This window comes from Exophiala spinifera, assembly GCF_000836115.1.
Source record: "Exophiala spinifera strain CBS 89968 unplaced genomic scaffold supercont1.1, whole genome shotgun sequence".
In the NCBI taxonomy this organism is placed as follows: Eukaryota; Fungi; Ascomycota; class Eurotiomycetes; order Chaetothyriales; family Herpotrichiellaceae; genus Exophiala; species Exophiala spinifera.
The window spans coordinates 2,360,596-2,382,094 of record NW_015622513.1 but is presented as its reverse complement, the minus strand read 5'-3'; the positions used below and the strand labels follow the sequence as shown (position 1 = coordinate 2,382,094).

Sequence of the window (21,499 nt, the reverse complement as noted above, 5' to 3'; positions counted from 1 at the left end):
ATTGTTTACTGGCTCGACGCCTAAAAATGACCTGCAGGGGCGTGGAATCTGTTTTTCTGATGTTCTCCTGTCCAGTCCACCGTCGCTCCGCAACAGGACGGCCGTTGCATGGCTGACACGATTGACACAATCATCATCATCCTATGGTCAACAGAAGGCTGTCATTCACTATTTTCCGCGAAGAAGATCTCGTTCGCTATGAACTATTTCATTTGGACGGCTGCTTACACCTTTGCCTCCTGTACCAGAAACAGAATCACTGTTACACCGCCTCTCGCAGGAACTCCTGCTCACCGACAACATGTCTGAGCCTTTGGGTACCCTGTCGCCTGCCAAGCAGAACTCCAGATCGTCTCCTATCAAGCTCGACTTCTCCCAGAAACTCGATCCCGCTCGCTCAACAACACCACCACCACCTCCGCGTTCCCCAGCTACCATGTCCACAGTGGCCGTCGCCCGATCCTCTACAACTGATACCTTGAACCTTCAGTTATCGACCATGGATCGTCCTCATTCTCCCCGCGATCATTACAGTCCGCAGACTAGTCCTCGCAAGGCGTTTTCGCCGATAAAGTACCGGCTGCAGGATGATTCAAGGAACGACTCCCCTCCCGGCTCTCCTGCTGATCCTACAGTGCGGTTTAATGAAGGGCTGACTAGGGCCATTGACTCCCTGCAGCAGGAGGTGCAGAATGACAATGCACACCAATCATTTACACACTCAGCAAATGGCACTGCTACTTTCGCGTCGCCAGACCAAGAGCAGGGATCAGGAGAGACTCCCAGAGACGAACTGGATGATTTGACCTTGACGTTGACTCTCGACGACAAAACCATCAATGATGAAACCGTCGGCGACCTCAGCACGATCTCGGCCATCCCTACAGACATGACTCGCTTTTCTCATCTACGCAACTCTCCCTCCAAACCTCCACGCGAACCCTGGTCACCGGGTAAACAACGACGTACATCCGTCATCACGAGTACACCTGGGGCAGCTCAGCGGCCACTACGATTATTGTCCACATCCCGGCGAAGCACCTCGTCAAACGAAGACGACGACCCTACTCCCCGAAAACCATCAGCTTCTGGCGACGCTACAACAGATCTTTTGAATTTCACGGGGCAGACCAACATTGTGATTCCCCCTCCCTCCTCGGCGCCGCGTAGTATGCGACGAAGTCCGTCAGGCAGAGGGGGCTTTCCAATCAAGATCAATCCCAGTCCCATGCATCGGTCGCAGGCATCTGTGGATCGTGAGAGAGCCGGGGGCAGGTCGCCACAGAAGCAGCATCAAGCTGGGCCCGGTGACAGAACCGTGCCTGCCACTCCTGCAGGCCAGCGGCACAGCATGTTTTCTGCAACTGGGCTAGGCATGGATCTCCTGGATATTGACCTTGAACCCATGGCCACCCCCCGCTCAATACCAACAATTACTCCGAGAGAATTGGAGACGTTACGCTCAGAGCTACAATCTCGCATTTCAGGGCTCGAAGCTACCTTGTCCGGCAAAGAAGCTGAGGTGATGGCACTCAAGCGCGCCGTGACCGACGCAGAAGTCAGGGTGGGTAAAACTAGCGAAGAGCTTCGACATGAACGTGCTTCGAGGGAAGAGATGGAGCACGAAAAGGAAGACCTCGCACGGCGATCGCGTGAAATGGAGGAGGTACTGCGCGAGATTAAGCAGAACATTTTTCTGGAAGAACGAGAGAAGGAGAAGCTGCGACGCCAGAACGAAGAGGCCGATCGAAGGACAGAAGAGCTCGAAGTGCGTATACTTGAGCTCCAGGCGTCTCTCGACACCCTCCGTTCCGAAAGACTACGCTCTACTCCTAGTCCAGACAAAAACAACACTCCGGCCACACCAGGGGTATCTGCAGACATTGACTTTGCGGTCAAAGATGCCACTGAAAAGGTTGCCCGGGAGCTACACGCTTTGTACAAGAGCAAACATGAACGAAAAGTATCCGATCTTAAAGTCAGCTACGAAAAGCGTTGGATCAAGCAAGTGGAACAGTTGCGAGCCGACCTCAAAGCATCTCAAGATGAGGTTCTCAAACTGCAGACGGAAAAAGAGGCAACCATGAGCGGGGTCATCCCCGGCCAAAGCGAGGCCTTGTCCAAGATGGAGGGGCAAATTGAAGAGCTGCGCAGATGGAACGAAGAGACCATGGCCGAGAAGAAACTCCTCGAGGCAGAAGCTGCTGGCCTTCGTAGTCAAGTCGACTCCCTCACAGCAGAGGCCGATTCGTTGCGGAGGGATGTCGAGCAAGAAAGAGTGGAAAAGGGAGACCTAGTGGCCCAAGTGGATTTGTTCTTGAGCATGAGTGCACAACAGGACGAGCAACGTACCCTTGATGCGCAACGCCATCCTGTAAGTCCTCCCAGGAGTGAGGACGGAAATGGACGACCGAACTCTGCGGCTGCAGTTGCCAGTCCGAACAAATTCAGGACTAGCATGAATGGCGGAGCGACAGGGTTGCCCAGTCGGCCTCGACCGATGAGCATGCTACAGAAGCCGACGGCGGGCAAATTCTCTGGGATTCCAGCTCCGGGCAGCACAGGGTTGAAGGCGCCTTCATCTAAGATTGGAGGATATAGCAGTCGAGGTGGTGGCATAATGGAAGGCATTGCGCGCATGGGAGCCGGGGGCAGATGATGTCCTGACTCGTTGGTTTATCTCGCATCCAAGCGGCAAGGGGCCTAATATGTGGATATTGGCTATGATTCCCACGACTTGATTTCCTTTTACTGTACGACGTTTATGAAGCAAGGGGAGAGAGGAGGGATGGATTAGTGTCTAGTGAAATGGCGTCGGGCTTCGGGCCAGAGCTACAGTGCACGAAGTGTCAGGGACAGTCAGTGGACGGGCGAAGGATTTATTTAGTACAGGATGGACTCTTTGTACAGATGAGTTGTAGACGGCCGACAACACCTGCATATTGAAACCACCTCAACCGATCTGTGACTACGGCTTACACCTGACGTGTGCGTATAAAGTCGTTGGTTGCGATTTCATCCTCCGAGGACGGATGCTACTAGAGTGCCATTGTTTCAGATGGCGGTATCTGAAGGCGATTTTGCGGCACGATGAAGCAAGGTTTGTACAAGGGGATCCTGAAACCCTGATGGACTGATTCCCCTTCAATTACCGCAGGGTTGTGTTTGCATCTCCTACGAGTAACTAAGTTAGAAGAGGCACTGCAGTGTCTTGTAGGCCTCGGTCTAACTAGACAGACGACGAACCAACTCTCCTCCTGGCGCGATCCATGTTCAGCCCGCCGGCGCCGTCGATTTCATCGTCATCACCGCGTGCCCCAGGGAGCTGTGAACTAACCAGAGGTTTTGCCGGATCGCCCGAGGTTTCTCTCTCGCCTATTCTTCTCTGCTGGTGAAGTTGTACCGATTGCACAATACTCCCCTCCCTGTCCCGCCCTAGACCGAGATAGACGCTACACACCCACACGAGACGAATTGCACAGACGCTGCACCTTCCCAGGCCCCCCTTCGATCTGAATCACCGTCAGTCATCAGGTTGTCCACGCTATGGCCATGATGAGACGGTCGAGTCTTCCGCACAGCTAAGTCTCCTCACGAGCCTGGGGTGGGTGGCTGATACCGCCCCTCCGCGCGAATTTCCTCCCACCGCAGCAACAGTCGAGCCTTGTTTGTGACATGAGATCACACGATGGTGATCGGGCGGAAAATAGAAACCTACCGGGCTCGTATACGAGAGGGGTCGAAGGTAAGCTAGGGAAGTGTTGCCAGGAATATGTATATATCGAGACACAATGTCTCATCCCTCTGCCTTCCTCTCCCTTGTCGTGTGTTGTTGCTGTCCTCACCAAGTCAAGTCGTTCTTTTCAATCTACCGTCGTCGCTCTTTTGCCCTCCGATATAAAGGACATATTAGGATCCCTTTGGAAAACATCCTTTACGTTCTTTACCTTGTTCCTGGCGAACCGATTTACCCTTTTTCACACCCGCTACCAAATCTAACACTGCCATCTATTCACCACCTCGATATATCCCGGACATCACTTCGACAACAATACTACCAATCACCGACTGGCCCATTAACAGGCATAGTACGGTCTCGCAGCTCTACTCTGCCCTGTCTTGAGAATCTGCTCTGAGCTTCGACAACTTCCGTACTCGACATTCCACGTTTCCATCTACCGGCATTCGTCTACCCCCATTACGAAGTTCCGAGCAGGATATCAGCAACAAGATCACTCTTCCTCTATCTCCCTGTCGCGACCCCTTCTTGCCCACGTCAAATCCAACCAAAATGAAACCAATAATCTACATTTCTCTCTTCCTCGCCGCTGGACTTGACATGACAGCTACCGCCAGACCCCTGCATTATCACTACACCCAAACTCACGGACGGGACGAGGTGGCACCCTACAAATTAAACCAAGATCACGGTCGTCGGCATGTCACAATCTCAACGTATCACAACAACCAGAACCACGGACGTGACGTGACCGAGTCGATCAACATCCGAGAACTTCAGGTGGACGGTGGCTCATCGTCGTCGTCATCGTCTCATGCCACGTTTTCTTCCATTGTCCGCCATTTCTGGTCGCTGGGTGGGCCGGATGGGATCGTGACTAGCGTGTCGCATATCTTTGACCGGTCATAACCGTGGCCAGGGACGGGCAAATCTATTGACGGTGACGAGAGTGTCTGTCATTGGGGGCGAGGCAGTGAGCCTTTAGTTAGGTTCGCAAGCTATGGGCAAAGCAAATCACAAGTTAACTGGCGTGTGAATCAACTGTCTTGCAGGAATGTATTTGTATGCGTGGTTTGGACGTGTTTTTGGATCCGTCGAGCATTCGAGCATTCGTTTCTCACTCCATCACTCCCTCCCTCCCAGTACTTGCTTGTCTTTTCCCTCCGTCTTTTCCTGTACATATATATGTTGGACGTTGATGTTTGATGATGACAGATTTGATGATGATGATGATCGAAAAATCAAGGAAGATTGTCGCGATCTTCTTGGGCTGATAGAAGATGGGGGTCCCACTTACAATTGATTTCGTTGATACCTGACAACTGACCGAAGAGCTGTGTAACGATGCCTGGGGAGATTCAATGGCGCGTGTTCTTCGATCACGTACTTTTCAAAAAAGCCAAGACGAGGCCCAAGAGTACACCCTGAAGAAGCATGAGTTCTACCAGCTCCATGCAGTAGCTAGGCTCCCAAGCGTACCTCGTCGGCAATGTCCCCGAGCTCGGGTTTTTAGACGTAGGCGTGGCTCACAGGACCAGATCACGGAGTACCACCAGCACACTTGTCGCGGCTTCGACTCGGCCATGCTTCATCAGCCAGGCAGGAACACGACGCGCCGGAAGAGGATCGCGGTCAAGGCGCAGCTTCATCGCTACGGGGACGCGCCACTGAGTGTCGCTGGTGTTGAGGATGGCCAATGAGGCGCCAGGGTAGATCCAAGACCTCGATGAGCCCGACGAACTGGTAAAATACCTTGAACGAAGACCCATTGATAGCGGGGGGCAGACAACCGTCAGGTCCCCACGCTGAAGCCAGCGAGGAAACGCCCGACGTAAAAGGCTGCCAGTTTCCCTCAAAACGGTCCGGGTGGCAGCTCACAGGACGAACACCAGGCAGTAGATGAGGACAACGCAACTGGGGTGCGTGGCTGGATTCGCTCTCGCGCTGTACACACTCATCCTCTCTGTTTCGAGCAGGAAGTGTTGACATGACCGAACTGGGTTGGGCTCAATTAGGTATGAGGAATTGCGTGAGAGTTCTCTATTGTGTGATGCGTGATGTGTGATGTGAGAAGTGTGTCTCTGTACGTTCCATCTGTAGCGTTTTATGTCGTGCGTGGGTTGGTTGGTTGGTTTGGTCAGTGTTGTGCTCAATGCTCGCTCATTTTTCATACGAGACTGGCCTTCCTATCCACCTTGGGCTCATCGGCCAACTTCAAAACCCTCTCGACCATGACGTCGCTGTAGCCCAGATAATTGGCTGGATCGCACAGCTTGGCCAGTTGCTCCCTACTCATCTTGCTGGCGATCTCGTCGTTCTCGCACAGCAAGTCCAGCAACGGCCTCTTCTCGACCTGGGAGCGGCGACACAGATCGTAGACGACGTCGTGGGCGTACTGCCTCCCCAGTTCCGGGCCGAGGCCCATCATGACGGCCTCGGAGACGACGGCGCCGTTGGATATGTCGAGGTTGGCTTTCATGGCGTCCTCGTGGACCTCGAGCCCCTCGAGCAGGTCGGCGGTGTGCTTGAGCGAGGCGTGGGTCAGGGTCGAGATCTGCGGGAGCACAATCCACTCGATCTCCCAGGGGCCGGTGCTGCGCTCGTGGTCCTCGACCATGGCCTCGAACAGCGACGTGCTGAGCTGGCGCACCGTGGCCGACATGGCGGTGATGTAGGCGCACGAGATCGGGTTGCGCTTCTGCGGCATGGTGCTGCTCGACCCGCGGTGCGGGACGTAGGGCTCCGAAACCTCGTTCACCTCGGTCTGCGCGAGCAGTTTGACGTCGAGCGCGAACTTGGCGCACGTCGACGCCAGCATCGCGCACACAGACCCGAACTCGGCGATCCGGTCGCGCTCCGTGTGCCACGCTATCTCGGGCACCTTGAGGTTGAGGTCCCGCGCGAGCTCGCGCTGACACTCCAGCCCGAGCTGGGGGTGGTCGGGCGTCGGCGGGAGCGTCGCGAGCGTCCCCGCCGCGCCCGAGAACTCGAGGACCGTCAACCGCGTCTCGACGTCCTTGAGCCGTTCGCGGTGTCGCAGGAACGTGGCGAGGAGACGGGCCAGTTTGAACCCGAACGACATGGGCACGGCCTGTTGGAGGTTCGACCGCGCCGCCATGGGCGTGGTCTTGTGCTGGTCGGCGAGCGTGCGCAGGGACGAGATGATCCGGTCGAGTGCCTTCTCGAACAGCGCTATCGTGTCCCAGAGCTGGATCACCGTCGCCGTGTCGGTGACGTCCTGGGTCGTCGCGCCCCAGTGCGCCCATTCGCCCAGCCCCGGTTCGACGGCGTTGACGTGTGCCACGAGCTGCTTGACCACGCCGAGGACCGGGTAGCCGATGAGTTCGGTCTGCGCGCGCAGTTCTTCAAAGTCGACGTTGCGGATGTCGAGACAGAACTTGATGATCTCGTCGGCCGCTCGCTGTGGGATTATCCCTAGACGTGCCTGGGCTTTGGCCAGCGCCCCTTCGAAGGCGAGGTAGCATTGCGTGCGTGTCTTGTCGGACCACACTGCGGAGGATTCCCGGGTCGAGAGGATATTGCCAAAGATGAAGGAATCCTGGACGGAGGTCATTGTGCGTGCACACAGCTAAACCTAGTAATCCGTGTGTGTGTCTCGGTCGATGGCGGTCCGTGTCAGCAGTGAGCGGTTGTGTGTAACGGAGAAGAATGACGTGGAGGCGTGAATACTAAAGGGGAATGGTAAAGCCTGACTGGTAACACAATTGGGTACTCTTACTGTGAGTGGGAGCGTACGACTTTTCAAAGCGGTGATGGATACGACGGGGAGGAGAAGATGGAGTACAAACGTAACAGGTTCTTGCATAGTGATGTGCGTTGCGATTTCTGGCTCAATTCGGCTGATGCGGATAATAAACCATCGGAGGACGAGTATTGTCGATGCTCATCACGTACAATTCTCCAAACTCACCTTCCTACAGCCCGAGTCCTGGTGGATGTAGCCTAGAAGAGGACCCTACAAAGTACGAGGCTATTCTATTCTGACAAGGTTTGCTACTGCACCTGGGCCCAAGAGAATAAATAGATGCTGTGCGAGTAGATGTGTCTGGTCGTGAGTTACTCGGTCCTCGTGTCATGATCCAATATACTCAGGCGGTGCTCGTACTCGGTACGATTTATAGGGACCATTGTGGGCATCCCACATGCGATCTGCCCCGGAGCCGGCGCGTATAGAGCCTCCTACCGGGTGTATGTACCCGGGGGGATTACATAAGACTCCGGGGGCGCAAGTCTCCGTTATCGGGTCGGGTGCCGGAAGCATGTTCTCCCGCCTCCGAACTCCCCAGGTATAAATGACGTTGAAAGTACAACCCAAGCACCACTCCCTACGGTAGGTACCTTTCGGGCAGAAGCTTCAAGCCACTTCCACTCACTCTCCTTGTTGCTCCTCTTCCTCTTCCTCTTCTCACGACTACTCGAGGTCTTCAATGAGACATACCCTCCTCGTTTCTGCATCGAAGAGGACATTCTACGCCCACACCCACTGCCGTTCCCACGCATGCATCAGCTTCCACCGCTTTTCACACCGCATACCACTCTCAGGGTCCTACGCGAACGACATCCAAGCAGTACACGTATTACCGTCGTTAGCCAAACCCCGACTTCAGACTTCGCTTGATACCGTTCGGACCAGTACCGCCACCATGTCGACCCGCGCTAGCAAGCGTCAAAAGACCGACTCAGAGTCCGAGCCGTACCGTCTCATCTACTGGCCCGGCCTTCCGGGGCGCGGCGAACACATCCGCCTCGCGTTCGAGGCGACCGGGACGCCGTACGTCGACGTGAGCAACGCGACCTCGGAAGGCGTAAAAGCCGTGCTCGGGCAGATCGACACTCAGAACCAAGGCGACGAACGCAACCCACCGCCGCTCGCGCCTCCGGTTCTCGAGCACGGCGACCTGCGCATCTCCCAGACGCCCAACATCCTGCTTTACCTCGGCGGACGGCTCGGGCTCGCCCCGTCACCCGACCAGGACCTCCATGGCTACCACCACGTCAACGCACTCACTCTGACGGTGCTGGATGGTCTGTCCAATGAGCCGCACGATGTCCACCACCCCGTCGCCACCGGCCTGTACTACGAGGACCAAAAGGACGAGGCGCTCCGCAAGGCCAAGGACTACCGCGAGACCCGACTGCCCAAATTTCTCGACTACTTCAACCGTGTCCTCTCGGGCCCCGCGAGCGGCGGCGGAGAGTACCTGTACGGCAACAAGCTCACGTACGCGGACCTGGTGCTGTTCCAAGCCCTGGACGGCGTGTCGCATGCCTTCCCCAAGCGGGTCGCGAACCTCAGGGAGACGGGCGACTACGACAAAGTATTTGCCCTCTATGACCGCGTCAAGGCGCTCGAAAAGGTCAAGGCCTATCTCGAAAGTGACCGGAGACAAAAGTATGGTATGGGCATTTATCGACATTATCCTGAGTTGGATGAATGAGTGGTCTGATCCGAACCGGCTTGACCTGAATCGACTTGTTTGCATCACTCATCTCATGTCCTCAGCGTACTTCTCTACCGTTCTTCTGAGATCCGCAGGACAGGCACTGAGTTGGACCTCGTCACGTTTTGTCCTCAAGGGAAGTCCCATACCATTGAGAGAATTAGGCAACTGAGTTGGAATTGATCCATCCCGTTTTAAAATTATATAGCCTCATACAACTAAAAGTTACACATATACCACACATCTGTTGGGAGCGCTCTCAATTTGAATTGACTGGACTTGACTTGACCTCTCCCGAGTAATGGCGCATAGTACGGGCTCAATAATTTACTCAGTCATAGCATCACGATGCAAGATTCTTGTCTTCCAATACCGGTTCGTCCAGCGGCCATTACAACACCTCCCGTGTCGATGCCACATTGCAATCTGCAGAGATGCCCTTCTTTGCGTGACGAGGCTACGAGCAAGACACTACGTCGCGCCCGGGACGATGGCGAGAGTTGGTAGACGAGTTTGGCACTGTCGTTGTTGCATTTTGGCGATAAAATGGCGTCGATGTAGGGAGAGAACGTTGTGACCCTGGTTTGCCGGATAGCGGGTCGCATCATACGACGGCAAAAAAGAAGACCCCCAGTTCCTTTCAAGGCACGAGCGAGTTGGAGGAGAAGGCGGGAGGCTTGACATGATCGATGTTCCCAGGTGCCGGAACTGGAAAAGGCCTATTATGCATAAACCTGCATCGGCAAATCGCGGCAACACTTGACCTCGATAACGAGCTCGAAAAGCTTACGACGTGTCCGCTAGCACTATAACTGAGATGCTGTAGATGAGCCATGCGGGCCTCGATTGAGTTGCTGCTGATTCCGGCTGAAGTGAAGCTTACTAACAACGCGAAGCTAGTAATGTTGACCCGTTTGAATGGATGATTCGTGGCATGACGTATTCGTTGTCAAGCCACAAACGGGCCACGCAGCAGAATGTTAGAGTATCGAGCAAGACCTCGCGAAAGAGATGCTTCGTCTCGTGCGGCGGCCGCTATATAGACATCGCTGTCGACCTCAACCGACAGAACAAGGCACGACAGAGATCCGGAGGAGACGCTACGCATCATCCAAGATGGCGCCTTCAAAGTTTGCACATCTGCCGCTGGCAACTTCGGGCCCTCAGGAATGTGCACTGACGGGCAAGTCATTGCTGCAGACGCCGTACATGAACAAAGGCACGGCATTCACAGACGACGAGCGCAGAGAGTTTGGCCTGAGCAGTCTGCTCCCTGCCCAGGTCAACACGCTGGAGGAGCAGGTCATGCGCGCGTACGAGCAATTCCAGACCCGGCGGACCCCCCTGGGCAAGAACACCTTCATGACAAGCTTGAAAGAACAGAACGAGGTTCTCTACTACCGCTTGATCCAGGACCATCTGAAGGAGATGTTCCCGATCATCTACACCCCGACCGAGGGCGAGGCAATCGCAAAGTACAGCAGACTGTTCCGCCGGCCAGAAGGCTGCTTCCTCAAGATCAGCGATCCTGATGACATCGAAGCGGCGCTGGACCAGTGGGGTTCACCGGAAGATGTGGACATCATTGCTTGTAGCGACGGCGAGCAAATCCTAGGTCAGTGACTATCCGAGCCAGAAGGAACAACCCCCTCCCCCCCCCTTTATCGTCGGTGGGCAGGAGGTTGACACCTGAACATTTGCTTGTCTTTAGGTATCGGAGACCAAGGCGTCGGCGCAATACTCATCAGCATCGCAAAGCTGGTCATATACACTTTGTGCGCAGGCATCCATCCCAACCGCACATTGCCGGTGGTTCTCGACGTGGGAACCGACAATCAGGAACTGCTGGACGACGAGCTGTATCTCGGTCTGCATCAACCGAGAGCCAGAGGCCCAGAATATGACGCATTCATAGACCGCTTCGTCAAGGCCTGTAGGAAACGCTTCCCTAAAGCGTACATCCACTTTGAAGACTTTGGCCTGCGCAATGCTAGACGCATTCTCGACGAGTACGATCAGGAGATCCCTTGCTTCAACGACGATGTCCAAGGGACAGGATGTGTGACCCTGGCGGCCCTGTATGCGGCCACCCATGTTGCCGGGTATTCACTCAAAGATCTGCGAGTGGTTATGTTTGGCGCAGGAACTGCGGGCATAGGTATCTCGGACCAGATTCGGGACGCGATAGCCGTCGAGAGCGAAAAGACAAGGGAGGAGGCCACGAAACAGATCTGGTGTATCGACAAGCCCGGGCTCCTTTTACAATCTCACGGCGACATACTTACGTCGGCTCAGCACGACTATGCCAGGCCGGACAGCGAGTGGCCCGACAAACGGAACAACTCGCTGCTCGATGTCGTCCGGAAGATCAAGCCACACGTACTCATCGGAACCAGCACCAAGCCAGGGGCATTCACTCAAGAAGTCGTGCAAGAAATGGCTAAGCACGTCGAGCGGCCGATCATCTTCCCGTTGTCGAATCCCACGCGCCTGCACGAAGCCGTCCCCGAGGACTTGTTGCGTTGGACAGACGGCAAGGTTCTAACTGCGACTGGGAGCCCCTTCGATCCTGTGGACGTCGGTGGCAAGGAACGCGAGATAGCAGAGTGCAACAACAGTGAAGTGTTTCCTGGTATTGGCCTAGGGGTAGTCCTCTCTCGGGCCAAGCTCATCACCCCCGAGATGTTGGTCGCCGCCGTGAAGGCATTAGCGGCACAGGCGCCGGCGCTCGAGGATCCCGACGCTGGACTGTTGCCCGACGTGACGAACGTTCGTGAAATCAGTGTCAAGATCGCGGCTGCGGTGATAAAGCAGGCGGTCCAGGATGATTTATCACAAGAGGACGACATCCCCACAGACGATCGAGAGCTGGAAGTTTGGATCAGAGAACAGATGTGGAAGGCAGAATACCGGCAGCTGAAGAAAGTGAGCAAAGACGAGGCAGATCGAGCTGCTCTAGGTGTCATGGGAAGCAAGGGCGTAATGAGTTGAAAACCTCCACTCTATGTGCCGATTATTGATTGACATGCCCAAAACAGAAGGCGATCTTGACTGGGGCAGAGTAACGATATATACACGTTTCCATGCTCGCACATATCTAAGCCCGGCGTAGTGATCCTGTCATGGCGGGGTTTTCTGCGAACGGCCTTGCTTTTTACAGTCGGCTTTTGTCGCCATAGGCAAACACTTGGCCCACGATCTCTTCGCTCAATTTCCACAGTCTCTCTGCCGCAATAGGATCTTTGGCATGCGCGGCGGGTTCGGCCACTTGACAGTCGCTCAGATAGATGACGCTCGTATCTTCGCTGAGTTTCGGATCAAGAGCGGCCACCAGCGTCGTCGCACTCCCTTGGTCCAGGGTCTTCCAGAAACTTCCCGTCTTGCTGACCAGGTTCTGGTGCTCCTCGTCCAGGTCGCGCGACAAATCCGTCCAGATGGACCCCGGATGAGTCGCTATCGACCTGACGCCTTCCTGGGCAAGTTTCTCCGAAAGGGACACGGACATCAGGATGTTTGCCGTCTTGGATTGACCATATGCGACAAAGGGTACGTAGGTCTTTCCCGGTGGAGGGTCAAACGAGACACCCGGGCGGGACATCGGCCGTTCCTGTTCGGGTATGTCTTCTGGCCTCTTGGTGAAGTTGTAGTCGCTGAAACGAACCGGCGAGATGATGTGGCCGGCGCTGGTCAGGTTGACGATTCGAGTGGTGCCCTTCGATGGCGACTTCTCTGCCGCCCGGATGAGTTTGGGCATCAAGAGATTGGTCAGCAGGAAGAGGCCGATGTGGTTCGTGCCAAACTGCATCTCGAGGCCTTCTTTGGTGTACGCATGGGTTTGCATGACCACGGCCGCATTGTTGATCAGGATGTCGATCTTGTCGTCGACAACCTCGCTGATCCTGTCTGCAGCCTCTCGGACTGACGCAAGCGATGCCAGATCTACCTCAACCGTCTCGAGTCGAACGTCCGGGTGTTGAGCCTTGATTTTGGATGCAACAGCACTCATCTTGAGCGTTGTTCGGGACGCCAGTACCAGGAGACCAGGAGATTGTGAAGCTAGCGCCATCGCCGTGGACTCGCCCAGGCTCTGTGGTGATACACCCACGATGACAACTACACAGACCGGTCAGTTCATCCAATCTACGGCATGACAGATCTTGGGACCCGCATCGTACCTGTCTTGTCGCGTACCGCATCGCTATACACCTTGGCGACCTCGGACGCCCCCGTCTCCTGGTTGAAAGTAGAGTTCGAGGTCATGATGAGATGGTGATGTGTTTGTTACAGGGCTAGATGTCGGAAGACCGTCATATGATGTGCGCAGGCTCGGATGTTGGCATAGGCTGTATAGCAACTACGACTGAAATTGGTGCAGATTCACGTCAGACCACCATTTCTCGAAGCTCGCGAATGCTGAGATGGACGGGTTTGCTAGAATCTTTATCTCCACGAAGTCTTCTAGCACAGCCCCCACAGAGCACGCAACTGGGCCACAGAAAGCCACGTGCAGAACAGCCACCCTAAAAGCCGGACGTCGGTTTTGTGCAAGAAGAGGCAAAGGCTTCAAACAGATCTGGCGGAGATCGGTACGGTCTTATTTGGGTCGGAGTTCACGACAGAGGCGATGGAACAGTATTCGCACGGAGATAGTCTCAAAGGCATTGGCACCGAGCCAGTTAAGACCCCACGAGTCCTGAGAGGGTGGTGGTCTCGAAAGGCGCACACCAAAGCCATACTCCACTTCCTTATGGACTGGGAAGGATATCCATTCCCCTTGACGAGGGAAATGATGGGGGTTTACTCCGTAAGTGTGGGGTGAATATCCATAGTCCTCGCTCTGCCCAATGACCGTAGGCTCCAGGTCGTCCATTGTCCGTTTTGGTACAATGCATAACTCGGCAGTTCCATTGGAGAATCCCCCAGTCTCTCCGTCGCCGCGTCGGGTCGTCTTCAACGTTCCTCGCCGCTTCAAGGAATGGAATGGTGTATCCCGTGGGGCTTGGACGATTTGTTGCCGTCTCATTCAAAAGGAGTCGTGTGCCGCCTTCGTTTGGTCAAGGTCTCACACCCACAAGGAACTGTCAACGGCAAGATACCGAGTTTCAGACAAAGCTTTCCGGCGAAGAATACAAGCGTTCCTCGTCAGTGCCGTGGATTGCTACAACTCGTTCACCGGCACAACTGAGAGCAACGACTTGACAGGATGATCATGTCAGCCACAGAACCGTTTGCAAAGTCCAAAACCGGCGTCAAGGTGATTATTGTTGGAGCAGGTGAGTTGCTTGGTGCTCGTCAGAGGGCCTGAAGGCGATTGACTGACTCGAATAGGTTTTGGAGGTCTTACTGCAGCTATTGAATGCCACCGTCAAGGCCACGATGTCGAGATCTATGAAGCATTCCCGGAACTGAAGCCATTGGGTGATATTATCTCGTTCGGGTCCAACGCCGGTAGAATATTCCGACGATGGGGAGTCGACGGTTCGATAGCAAAGAAGATGCGAAAGCTCAGTATCGACCTGACCAACTATGGCTTCAACATTCACAAATATACAGGAGAACTCATCATCAACCAAGTGACACCACCCCAAAATCCTGACATGCCAATGTTTAACGGTCATCGTGGAGAACTGCATGAAGTTGTTTTCAATTATGCCAAAGACGATCTTGGGATCCCAATTCATCTTAACCAGAGAGTTGAGAAGTATATTGAGGAGCCTGATAGGGCAGGAATTGAGCTTTCACATGGAGAAAAGGTATGTTAGAATGAGATTGAGTGTGGCATCGATCAACTGCTCATTTCCCGCAGGTTTGGGGCGATGTGGTCATCGGATCCGACGGCGTGAGATCAAAGGCGCGTGAATTGGTCCTAGGATATTTCGATAAACCAAAAAGTAGCGGTTACGCAGTTTTCCGAGCATGGTATGCTTTTCTGCCTTTGCCCAAAGAGTCGAGTCTGATTAGTCCAGGTTTCCAAACACGGATATGATCAAGGACCCTCGAACGAAGCAATTCTGCGAGAACGGGGATACCTTCAACGGCTGGATCGGTCAGGACGTACATTTCCTGTTTTCGACCATCAAGAACGGCAGCGATTGCTGTTGGGTTTTGACGCACAAGGTAGACTGCGAATATTCTGTGTCGGAGTCAAGCTGATTCATATATTATAGGATGACGCCGACATTGATGAATCGTGGTCATTCCCCGGCAAACTAGAGGACGTGTACAAAGTATTTGAGGGATGGGACCCCATGTGCAAGGCCATCGTCGAAAAGACACCCGAAAGCCACCTCGTCGACTGGAAGCTCGTGTATCGTGACCCATTGCCAACGTGGATCAGCAAAGGTGGTCGCATTGCCTTACTCGGAGACTCCGCTCATCCGTTTTTGCCGACTTCAGCACAAGGTGCTACTCAGGCGATGGAAGATGGCGTCACAATTGCTGTCTGCCTCAGGAGAGCTGGAAAGAAAGACGTTCCCGATGCCGTTCGGACATATCAAAGAATAAGGTAATTTAGCACTCCACGTGTTTGGCCCTCGGGGTGGCTGCTAATTTCAATCCTAGATACGACCGTGTCAGAGCAGTGCAAAAAACTGGAGAGACCACGCGTGATATGTGGCACAAGGCTGACTGGGACAAGGTCAAGGAGAATCCTGAATCTGTCCAATTTCCTCGTGAAGACTGGATCCATTTGCACGATGCCGAGAAACACGCCGAGGAGGTATTCGACGAAAATTTCGGCCAGGTTCAAGCTGCAGTAAACGGTACACATTGAGGATATGGAAGAAGAGATATGTGATGCAGGCTGAGAGGACACCAGGTTCGACTCTTCTACGATCCAAGCTGTGAAGCAGGTATGCCCGATATGAAACCTCGTCAGTATCTGATTGGGGACTCGGGAGTATGTGCCACCCGACATTGGGCCACGTTCCATTCAGAGGATTTTCATCGCTTGCACCGGAATTGTATTGCTTGACATAAGTATACTGAGGATTTGCATAGAGACCAGCCGCTTCTCAGTATGGCATGGGACGCACGGTTGTCTCAAGGTTGTCTCAGTGCTAGGTATAACGGCGGCTTTCGATGTGTCGACTGAAATAACATCTATTATTCTGGGGCCAAACTGCAGCATCAATATGATAAAGAGACGACGATGACGGCAATGGATACACAATTCCAATCTTTTAAGAGGACGTGCTGGTAAGAAGTAATGTCAAGGACGAAGAGACAGTCGCAGGGATGTATGTAGCTGTGGTTCACCGCAAAATACTGCGAACCATTAATGCTCTAAATGCTTCTTCCAAGGATTGAGTATTAACTATCGGACGGAACCCTCATTTTGTAGTTTCTCTTCCTTGTGGCGACACGGATCTTGACACGAATATACGCACAAAGCAGACATTAGAATACGAATATCTACTTCAACGTGGTGAAGCCGCTCTTGTGAGACTGTGAGATTTCCAGATCGGTCGCGTGGGGAGCATTCGCATTCCATGCGAAGTATCATTTTTCAAATGCTTCGTCTTTATCAATCTGCCTCGATGTATAGTCCCTATGTGTCTTGAGTCCCTCCAAGGATGGATAAACTCACAACAACTCGGCGCTAACAATGGGAATTGCTCGACTTTCCCAAGATTTGCTTCCTTACGCGGAACGCACTGCGCTTTCAGCTTCCCAAGCCTCGCAGGAAGAACCGAAGCCAGTCACCTCGTTGATCATCGACGGGCCATCTCTCGTCTACTATATCTACAACAAGCTACTGGCGTACAAAATCTCGACCAGTCCGACCCTGGTCGCCCAACAACCAAGTTATGAAGAGATCAACCAAAGCTTCACCAAGCTGCTTCTCCATCTCGACACCCAAGGTGTTGAATTACAGAAAGTATTTTTCGATGGCGCGCTGCCGATCGCCAAACGCGAAATACGCCTCGAACGGATGGAGAAACTGCGTCAACAGCTCGAGATGTATCGGAAGACGTTTCCCGAGCTCCCAATCCTCCCGACTCTTCCACGTATCGATCACGGAAAGGCGCTGTGGAGCACGCCCATAATTTCCAGTAGGAAACTCGCGCTCCCTGCGCCTCCATTCATGGTCGCCAGCGTCATCGAGTGCCTGCGGACGAGCCGCTGGCGAGATATCGTGCAAGTAGTCCCTGGTGAAGCTGACATTTTCTGTGCGATACTCGCCAAAACGTCTGGAGGCGCGATCATGACCAACGATTCAGACATGGCAGTCCACGACCTCGGGTCTGAAGGTCGCATTGTACTGCTACATTCCCTCGAAAAGAAAGCCGCCGTCTCGCAGACAGGCAAATCTAATGGGTTGATATCAGCATTGGCATTCAATCCCCGCCGCATCGCTGAGCGGCTACAGGTTTCATCACTGCTCAGATTCGGCTTCGAACGATACCTCGACCCAAGCTTATCCGTCGCAATGGTCAAGGAGCGCGCTCGAGAAATCGATAGACTTGATGATTTGAGTCTTCGGGAAGAATACAAGGCATTTTCAGAGCAGTATGAAGAGGAATCTAGCATCTCATCCCCACTCCACCACCTCCATCAACAACAAAAATCGTTACTGGATGACCTCGACCCACGGATAGCGGAAGCAGTTCTCTGTCCTGACTCCCCAACTGTATACCTGACCCCACTGAACGAGGACCCATCTCGAGACTCCTCTTGGTCGTACGGGTTTGATATCCGACATGTAGCATACTCACTTCTCCTGCGCTGTTCTGCAGCGGCAACTATCATACATGGCGGCACGGTTACAGAATACGCGAGAAAAGGCCAACGAATAACTTCAACAATCATCAAATGTCTCGACTTGGTCCGGACCCAGGAACGTATGATGGCACTCTTACAGTCGCTACCGGCAGATACAACTACAACTAATCCTCCTCCTCCGCTTTCGACATCTCCCACATGCCACATGCTTCTACAGTGGTACACGCTCGCTCTTCAATTCGTGAGCGAGCAGAGACTCGCTTCAGGGAAGACACCCTTGTCAGCCGACCTAGTTTTAGATCTGTTTGGTCTCCCACATCACCAAAACCCACCTGTTGCAAGACAACAGACGAGGCTCTCATGGGACGAAATGCATATTCTAGGGAATATGCATGCGGTGCTGTACTCTTTCCGTATTCTACGACAGCTGACACGGTATGTGATGGCGTCTTCTGCGAAAGAAGCGCCGCCACAAACCCATGAACTCGTGAACATGTTACCGACTCTGCTATCTCGGCTCGACCGCATGCCAAATATTCAAGATCTGTTTCTGGACAAGCACGACCTACGCCGAGCAATAAGCGAACTGGACATTGAGAGTCGGAACCTGGCGTCCACAGATATCAAGAGTCTTTTATCACCAACCGCGAATCTCCAGGGCGAAGGCCAATTGGATGTTGGACAACAACTAATTTCGGCAACCAGGGATGGTGATGGCGAGTGGGAAGGAGCGAAAAGTAAGCGCAAAAGAAAACGAGCAACTCAATCGGATACCCTCGCACCCGGGCCCAGAAGCAGGAGTGCGAACATGTTTGATCTTCTGGGCGAAATATGAACCCTTGATCCCAAGGGCAAGGAAGCCATTTGGCAGATATGAGAGCTCGCTGAGACCGTTTGCTAAATGCTGAACGAGTCTCCATCACCAAAGAACCCACCCGTGTCAAGGCTCTCCCATCCCCAGCCATTTAGATCTTGGAACATAAAGTCGTCTTCGGCGGGAGTGAACTGGCCGATCACGGCATCCATGGTGCCGTCGTACCCACCAGCACCCGTCGCTTGTCCGACCTTCTCAGAGTTCAGCGGATGGATCAAGTCACTTATACCGCCACGCACAGCCTGATCCGTCGACACTGACACCTGCTGCTCCGGCGTCTCCGTGTCTACAGTGTTTCTCAATGCATTCGCTAGATTATCGCCATCTGCTGCAACAGCCTTCTTCGCCCTAGTCGCATCTTTCACAGCTCGATCCCTCAACCGGTTCAACAATTCATGATGCCGTCTGGATTGACTACCTTCTGGTGCCAACTTGGCCAGAAAGTCCTGACAATACCTCGCCTTGTCAAGGTAGATGTCGACGCGGTCAAAGGCTTGCTCCAAGTATCTGGACCGGCTTCTCTGGATCAGGAAGACGTACAACGTAGATATTCCCACGAGGGCCACGTAAGACTGAAACCAGAATGCTTGGTATATAGTGCCCTTCTCATTCAATACAGGGATGGTATCCAGAATCGTACATACCGCGGCGATGCATTCTTCGATCGGCTTCAGCGCACGATGGCCCTCGGACGGCCCACGTCGACCGAGGTGACTAAAGTCCGCCAGGAGACAGCGCCGAGTGACTAGGATGCGCAAGTGGGCATAGGCCAATTTGAGCGTGGTGTTTTGCCTCTCGAATGTCCTTTGTCCTGTGAGTGTCTTGTCGCGAGGCTTCAGGAACTCGGGCAACGAATCCCTCCAGGCGTCAAGAGCACTGAGCATCTGATATGTGCGCGCCAGCACATCTTCTTCCGTGAGGGGTTGGAGGGGGTAGAGGAGTTGGTTGTTGCGACCCATCAGTTTGGATAATTCAGCATGCGCAATGAAGGCCTCCAAGTTGCCATGGAGTGGGAGATCGTCAAGCGATTCCGAGGGTAGCAGGTCGTTATCGTCGATGTTGCGGGGATACTCTTGGTCGATATCCGCGTCGTGAAGGAGCCGTGGTTGGCCGAGGAAGACACTCAGATAGCCATCGAGGACGTAAGCGGACCAAAACGTGCGTTTACGAGACTCCAATGTCACCAGGTCGAATTTGGAGGATGGAAGGGGTTTCCGTTGGAGTCCGATCGAGATCAGAACCGTGCACACGAAACTAAAGGAGAAACGACACTCGTTGATGCGGAAGGTACCCAAGAGGTATAGACACATTGCTAAACGTGCTTGAACGCTGACCAGAGTAGCCGGACCAGGCTCTTGGTTGAGTAGAGATTTGGCTTTGTCAAAGTCTGTAGGTTGAAGTGGTCAGCGCGGACATGTTCAGGAGGCATTTCGTTTCCGCGCAAAGGAAAAAGAAGAAGAAAAAGAAGGAGAGGGCACAACATACACGCTCGGCTTCGATTGAGCCCTTCATCTCCTCCGTTTTGGTATCTGTCGCCGACTGTGGTATAAAGAAGTGCCTGGGAACATACTATCAACGCACAGGCGGTCTCGGCTTTGGACAGCTGAGCCCCGTCGAGAAGTTGAGAGATCCATCTTTCCGTCGACGGCCGGAGGAGGAATCGGTACGTGGGTACGGCAAATTGGAAATACCGTTCCACCAGAGTGATGGCTTCCTCTCGCGTGGGTAAAGGCTGGTTCATGTTGATGGGCGGCTGAGGCGCGTCACCATGGCAAGTCAACGGCGCTGTCGGCAAGGACACCTCTTCTTCGGCGGTGCCAGACCGGTTCCAGATATGGTAGAGGAACGAAACTCCCGCAGAAGGGCCGATGTGCTGGCCCTGGGCGAATGTCTGTGGAGGATCCAAAGAAACCGACTTCGACGGCGGCGGGACGTTCGACACCTCATATCCAGGACGGTCTACCACGGCTGCATGATGGCCAGTTCTGGTTGAAGAGTGACCTGACACTGTGAGAGACTGCGACTCCGACTGAGAACTCTGCCTGGGCGTCGCCGGACTGGACCGTACCAGGCCATCGCTGTACTCGCATCGGACGCCTTCATTTTGGCAGTAGTCGCAAGGCTGAGTGCCCGTACATCGGACCTTACGCCTGGGTTCAACAGGGTGTTAGTAGCTCCAAGGAGGACCCCACCCATACTCGTTTGCGTTGCAAGAACGACAATCTGTTACAGCCGCTTGAGGCGTGCACGCCTTTTTCTGGGGATAGCGTTTCTAGGAGCGCACTCACCTTCTACAAAAGGCACAAGCTCGTGCAGTGCGGGGGTGCTTCAGTTTGCGTTTCTTTGGCGGACTGCTCGGCAGTTGGTCGTTGTCAATATGGATCATTGAGTGTGTCCTGGTCGAAAACGAGTGTTATCGCACTTGACTCCTCGACGGAGATTCCGAAGGAAGGTCGACGGAAGCGGCCCATGTTTTCTACTAATCTGGAGGGAAAACTTGCGGCTCACGGAGACTAACTTAGTTAGTTAGCGCACTTCCGTCGGGATGGGAATCTGAGGCTAAGCATAGGTGATAAAGGACGGGCTTCTGGGTTCTCCTGTCACGATATGCAGATTTACGCGTTCCTCGGTGGATATTTGTATCTAGCAGCATGTGGCACTGTGAACTGATATGCACAACATCCTTCAAGATCTGTGGGT

General features: G+C 53.9%; 9 protein-coding genes across 9 annotated transcripts; 6 read left to right on the top strand and 3 right to left on the bottom strand.

Annotated features, from left to right (window-relative positions):
- Positions 1 to 301: 301 nt before the first annotated feature.
- Positions 302 to 2,659, top strand: PV08_00890 (uncharacterized protein; the record flags this gene model as incomplete). The annotated part of the gene is made up of 1 exon (XM_016375255.1): positions 302 to 2,659. One exon carries the CDS (start codon positions 302 to 304, stop codon positions 2,657 to 2,659), a length of 2,358 nt encoding a protein of 785 aa, XP_016240531.1.
- A 1,632-nt stretch (positions 2,660 to 4,291) lies between these two features.
- Positions 4,292 to 4,648, top strand: PV08_00889 (uncharacterized protein; the record flags this gene model as incomplete). Its single annotated transcript, XM_016375254.1, has 1 exon — positions 4,292 to 4,648. One exon carries the CDS (start codon positions 4,292 to 4,294, stop codon positions 4,646 to 4,648), a length of 357 nt encoding a protein of 118 aa, XP_016240530.1.
- Positions 4,649 to 5,906: 1,258 nt separating this feature from the next.
- On the bottom strand, positions 5,907 to 7,313 carry PV08_00888 (3-carboxy-cis,cis-muconate cycloisomerase; the record flags this gene model as incomplete). The annotated part of the gene is made up of 1 exon (XM_016375253.1): positions 5,907 to 7,313. One exon carries the CDS (start codon positions 7,311 to 7,313, stop codon positions 5,907 to 5,909), a length of 1,407 nt encoding a protein of 468 aa, XP_016240529.1.
- Positions 7,314 to 8,403: 1,090 nt separating this feature from the next.
- Positions 8,404 to 9,198, top strand: PV08_00887 (uncharacterized protein; the record flags this gene model as incomplete). The annotated part of the gene is made up of 1 exon (XM_016375252.1): positions 8,404 to 9,198. The coding sequence occupies one exon, from the start codon at positions 8,404 to 8,406 to the stop codon at positions 9,196 to 9,198; it is 795 nt and encodes a 264-aa protein (XP_016240528.1).
- A 1,119-nt stretch (positions 9,199 to 10,317) lies between these two features.
- On the top strand, positions 10,318 to 12,192 carry PV08_00886 (uncharacterized protein; the record flags this gene model as incomplete). The annotated part of the gene is made up of 2 exons (XM_016375251.1): positions 10,318 to 10,816; positions 10,913 to 12,192. The coding sequence occupies 2 exons, from the start codon at positions 10,318 to 10,320 to the stop codon at positions 12,190 to 12,192; spliced, it is 1,779 nt and encodes a 592-aa protein (XP_016240527.1).
- Positions 12,193 to 12,355: 163 nt separating this feature from the next.
- On the bottom strand, positions 12,356 to 13,461 carry PV08_00885 (uncharacterized protein; the record flags this gene model as incomplete). Its single annotated transcript, XM_016375250.1, has 2 exons — positions 12,356 to 13,314; positions 13,377 to 13,461. 2 exons carry the CDS (start codon positions 13,459 to 13,461, stop codon positions 12,356 to 12,358), a joined length of 1,044 nt encoding a protein of 347 aa, XP_016240526.1.
- Positions 13,462 to 14,410: 949 nt separating this feature from the next.
- PV08_00884 (uncharacterized protein) lies at positions 14,411 to 15,973 on the top strand (the record flags this gene model as incomplete). Its single annotated transcript, XM_016375249.1, has 6 exons — positions 14,411 to 14,474; positions 14,530 to 14,954; positions 15,008 to 15,120; positions 15,168 to 15,318; positions 15,369 to 15,706; positions 15,763 to 15,973. The coding sequence occupies 6 exons, from the start codon at positions 14,411 to 14,413 to the stop codon at positions 15,971 to 15,973; spliced, it is 1,302 nt and encodes a 433-aa protein (XP_016240525.1).
- An 834-nt stretch (positions 15,974 to 16,807) lies between these two features.
- PV08_00883 (uncharacterized protein) lies at positions 16,808 to 18,760 on the top strand (the record flags this gene model as incomplete). The annotated part of the gene is made up of 1 exon (XM_016375248.1): positions 16,808 to 18,760. One exon carries the CDS (start codon positions 16,808 to 16,810, stop codon positions 18,758 to 18,760), a length of 1,953 nt encoding a protein of 650 aa, XP_016240524.1.
- A 62-nt stretch (positions 18,761 to 18,822) lies between these two features.
- On the bottom strand, positions 18,823 to 21,185 carry PV08_00882 (uncharacterized protein; the record flags this gene model as incomplete). Its single annotated transcript, XM_016375247.1, has 3 exons — positions 18,823 to 20,186; positions 20,285 to 20,949; positions 21,088 to 21,185. 3 exons carry the CDS (start codon positions 21,183 to 21,185, stop codon positions 18,823 to 18,825), a joined length of 2,127 nt encoding a protein of 708 aa, XP_016240523.1.
- Between the last annotated feature and the right edge of the window lie 314 nt (positions 21,186 to 21,499).